This window comes from Apaloderma vittatum, unplaced genomic scaffold (genome assembly GCF_000703405.1).
Source record: "Apaloderma vittatum isolate BGI_N311 unplaced genomic scaffold, ASM70340v1 scaffold18373, whole genome shotgun sequence".
Lineage (NCBI taxonomy): Eukaryota > Metazoa > Chordata > Aves > Trogoniformes > Trogonidae > Apaloderma > Apaloderma vittatum.
In genome coordinates, this window is record NW_009707703.1 from 15,928 (window position 1) to 20,755 (window position 4,828).

General features: G+C 38.3%; 1 protein-coding gene across 1 annotated transcript in view; it reads left to right on the forward strand.

Annotated features, from left to right (window-relative positions):
• Positions 1-4,828, forward strand: part of RAB12 (RAB12, member RAS oncogene family) — a gene marked incomplete at its 5' end in the record, with an annotated part of 11,446 nt that overhangs the window by 3,280 nt on the left and 3,338 nt on the right. Inside the window, one exon of the mRNA XM_009866314.1 lies at positions 4,502-4,640. Within this exon, the coding sequence (XP_009864616.1) occupies positions 4,502-4,640 (139 nt within the window). The remainder of the gene's footprint in view (positions 1-4,501; positions 4,641-4,828) is intronic.

The window sequence follows — 4,828 nt, forward strand, 5'->3', positions numbered from 1 at the left end:
TACGCTCCCCCTGCACCCAGGTCCCTGCTGAGGAGCCAGAGTATCATCTCTACAGGTTTAACGCCCAACAGTGCTGGTGACCTGACAAGAAAAACAGTGTCAGTTTGCTTCTGAAAGCTGTTTAGGTTGGTGCGTTCTCATAAAACATTCACATTCTGCAGCTCAGCATTTTGTAAGGGACAGTTATTGTCTTGGAAAATGTCTGGGACAAGGAGTAGTCAGAGGAAAAGATAACCTGTGCTGGAATATAACAGAATGTAGTTCCTTCTCTTCAGTACCTCTAAATAAATTATTTCATATAATAAAATATCTTAAAAATATTTATGTTTTATGAGACAAAAAGCTTAGCTTGACAAGTAGAACTAACCTCTAAAATGACTTTAAAACATTTTTAAGAATATTGCCTGTAGGCTCCGTGAAAGCACGGAGCGTGTGAAAGTGCTAAATTAGCGTTAAATTGTTATTTATGTTTTAAAATATTGTCCTTTCTATTGCCACTTCATGCCACCACTCATAAAAAAATTAACATCAATGACAAAGACAGTTTTGAGTCTGTCTATGTGTTTGTTTCAAGCAACTGTTTTAGATAGACACAGAGAATGTTTAAGACGAAAATTATCCAAACCCATTTTAATTAAGATCAGCTGTATTTGTATTGTGTTTTTTACCATCTGAAATAGTGAGAATATCACAAGTCAACACTTGAAATTGGGCTTTATGTGGTTCTTTTATTTGCTTTTGTTTGGTGTAAATGTTTGTATTTTTTGAATGATGTCTAATTTCTGTTTTGGAAGCAGAAAAACAGTGAAGCAATGGGACTTTTTTATTATTGTAGATTAAGATGGTCAAGGAGTCATAGGCTGTATGTTTTTGATTACAATTTAGAAATATTGGTGTTTTTCCACTAGAACAATTTCTTGAAAAAAACAATAAAAGAATACTCTTTTTTAATGCTAAAAGGAGTTATCTGTTGTATTTTTTCAGTGATACCAAATTATTGATCAAGTTATATTAATTTATTGTTTGGACTTCTGGAATTTGAATTAAATTGAACCGACTATTATCTTGATTCTGACTCGAGCAAATAAAGAACTAGCAGCACTTTTGAAATTCATGAGGTTGCATACTGTTAGCCCAGTTAAATAATGCTCATCTCTTCTTCCAGCTTTCCAGTAGTGCTTCAACAACTATCTGCACTAAAATACTCCAGCTACAGGAGTGTAGTACAATGAAAATAATGTAACAAACTTAATCATTCCAGCACCACACATGAAAGGAAGACATTTTAAGTTGGATATGCTTTTAGTATTAGCTCTGCGTTAGGGGGTGTTATTTTTTCCTGAATATTGGAAGAATTTACTGCATGCTTTCATGAAAAATAAGATAACACATGGTAGAAGATGAGATTTTCCTTTGACTCAATGCTCTTCTCAAACTGCAGCTTGTTCAGGTAGCTTGGGGTTGCATTCTAAACTTATTGCAGAAATAGTTGCCCGGTTTTCACCTTATTATTTGAGGCCTAGTACAATGCTAATGGAATGTTAGACAATACAGATCAAGCTTATTTCCTTCCACTTTTCAAAGGAACCAGGAATTAGTGTATCATAATAGCCATCAGAGTCCTGTTGACTGGTTTAACTTAAACTGAAACAGTAGAGGCATCAGATGCGTGAAGCATGGGGAAGTCAATGGCTTAAAGAAAGTCACAGAATCACAGAATGTCAGAGGTTGGAAGGGACCTCGAAAGATCATCTAGTCCAGCCCCCCTGCAGAACAACCATAATCCACAGTAGTTAGTGTGACTGGCAGGTGACAGTCAGTAACCATCTGGCCCTTCAGTTTATTTAGTGGGCAGCCAGGCTCTCCATGGGTACTTTAAACTGGCCCACAGCGTGTGGTGTGCCTCCAGTAGCCAGCACGCCAGACTACAAGGAGGGTTCAGGACCTGAGGGTACAGCAGCTGAGGGGAGCAGCAGCCTGAGTGCACTATAAACTTCTAAAGGGCCTGGAGACATTGCGGGCTGAGGAGAGGCTGATAGGACCAGGTAGGCTTGGCAACAACAGCACTTCACGCCAGGACAAATGTGGAGCTGGAGGTAGCCAGCAAGACAGAGTGTGACATTGTGTAGCTGGAGCCATCGCCTACCCTGTGGCTTATCTAGTGTGCTGACAGCTGTCCTCAGGGAGGGTAGCTGAACATCAGTGTGCTTTTTTTTCCCCTCTGTTTCTCCAATATATGAAGTGAGTGACCTGGTCCCCTGGTAGCCCCCTGCTGTGATGGAGCTGCTAAAGGTCCTCAGCACTGACCTGAAGGCACCGCTGGGTAACTGTGAAATAGCCCCTTTACTTCTGTGTTCTGGATACAGAAAACAGGAAGACCAGCCAGCAAAAAGACTCAAACAAGCAACTTTTTCCATTATTCTCACCACGGCTAAAATGATGCGTTCTTTCACATCAGGTGTGCCCTTTTTACCTGCCATCTGGTTGTGTCTGCTCAGAATGATGGAACTAAAGGGATCCCATCTTTACTACACGTGATCAGTAGGCTGGATTAGCAACAAATGGCAGAGGCTGTTCTACAAGGTCATAATTCTGAGAAGTCTTTTAATAAGCACTAAAGCAATGTTTTCCATATGTGGAAAATCAACGGTTCATACTAGAATTTTTGAATTTTTCTTAAGAGTGAACATCTGAAGGATCTTTCAGAAATAAATCTGACCATATCAACTCAGTAATGGAAGAGAAAGTATTGAGTTACTTTGAGTAATACTTAAATGGGTAATTTCAGCTGCCAGAACCTGTATTGCTTTAATAAAAGAGTGTCTCATTAATGATAAGAAAGCAACCAATTAACCATCTAAACCTGAAATACTACTAGAGCTTGATGTTATTGAAACAGACTACTTGTTTTCACCCTCTGTAGGGTCCCAGTGGTTTGTATGAATATAGTTCTGAGTAGAGAATGGGATTTGAATAAAGATAAAAATGGGTCCAAGAGGAATTTGTTCTTTCCTGGCCCATATTGCAATGCCATTGGCTTGTAATGAAGTATAAGTAAATATTTTTCCACAGACTGTGAAGCAGAGGTTTCAAATCTTTCTCTAGTGGACACTGTTTTACTTTTGTGAAATCACTAGCGAAGATTTGTGCTATCAAGTACACTTACAGCAGTTTCAGGAGAAGATTAGGTGCTTCACATTTAAACCTGCTCACTTGAAATTCTTAAAGATTTTGTGAAGAGCAAGATAAGTTTATGGTAGTTCATTCTACTGCTTGTTGTGCACAGACTTTAAGAGAATTAATTATTCAGGACAATCTGTGGCATTTTGTGAACATGACTTTTTTTTTTTTTTTGGTAACAAATGTTTCGGGTCTCCATTGTTAATCTCATTCCCAAGCTCATTCTCCTCCTCCTTTTGTCTAAAATGTGACTGTTGAAGAGAGTTCCTATTGAACTTTTAGGTCCAAACACACATGCACCCATTTTTCCCTCATCCACTCTTAATTTTGGTCCATCTTTTTACCTGCTCTAGACTCTTAGAGCTGAACTAAAGCAGCAAATGCTTGATTGCTTTGGAGCACCATATAACTTACTTTCCAGTTGTGGTACCAGTCACATTTTAAGACTTAGGGTATGCACCAGCTTTTTTTTTTTTTAATGTAGCGGCTAAAAAGCTTCTGTAAGCAGACTTGATGATGTGATTAAAAACAGTTCACAGGTTTTCATGGTTCAGTATGAAGTAACCCTTGCCTCCTCTACTTTGGAATGTAAAATAGTAACTAGTATGGCTGATGTGGTGTCATTGCTGGAAAATAGTCTCCAGTGTAAATGCACCCTGTCTGAAATACCTGCAATGCTGGAAATGAGAATGGAAATGTTATTTAACCACCTCAGATTAGTAGAGGTAAGCATGAAAGCCAGGTGTCTGCTTTCAACAGCCCGACCACATAGTGGTTGCTCAGTCTTATTTACTTCTGCTGGTAGCTTCTGCATTCGTTTTAGAGCTGTGGCTGAATTGCTGTGGTGGATCCAAAAAGGCTTTGAAAGCTGTAATCATAATGATCAGGGCATTGCTCATTTCTAGTGGGCTGTCTGGCTGCGTTTGATAAGCATGTATCCATTTCTTTTTTCATTTTTTTTCCAAGGCTACTAGGAAAAAAACCCAAAACACAAAAAAAACCGAAACCAACCAACAACATAAAACCAGCTTCATCTGCTGGTCCGTTTTCATTGGACAGCTTCATTCTCAGATACATGTAGAACTGTTTGGTGGCCTTTCTTGGTGAAGTTAGTATGGGATAAGTAGTCTTGATATGAAAACTTTTTATGATTGAAAGTACTCCTCCATTTTTTTTCCCCGAAATTCACACATATAGAAGGAAATGTTAGATACAGTGTGTCTAATGAGTGTGGGAATGGCTTATTAAAATATAAAAAAAGTTACTCTGTACTTTGCAAATTGGTGAAATATTTGTGCCAATGTTTGCTGCTGCTTCTTAGGGACACAGCAGGTCAGGAGAGATTCAACAGCATTACCTCAGCTTATTACAGAAGTGCCAAGGGAATTATTTTGGTGTATGATATCACCAAGAAGGAAACATTTGATGATTTACCAAAATGGATGAAAATGATTGATAAGGTAGGCCAAAAAGTTTTGTCTTTTTACATATTTTTTTAATAAGCAATGTTTTTTCCCTCAAACATACTCTGTAAGACTTTGAACAGCATTGGTGTAGGAGTATTAAACTAATGCAACTAATTTTCACTGGATTCTGTTAGCCAGGATTTAATATTAATGTGTTTTTGTTGCAAAATGGTTGTCCATTC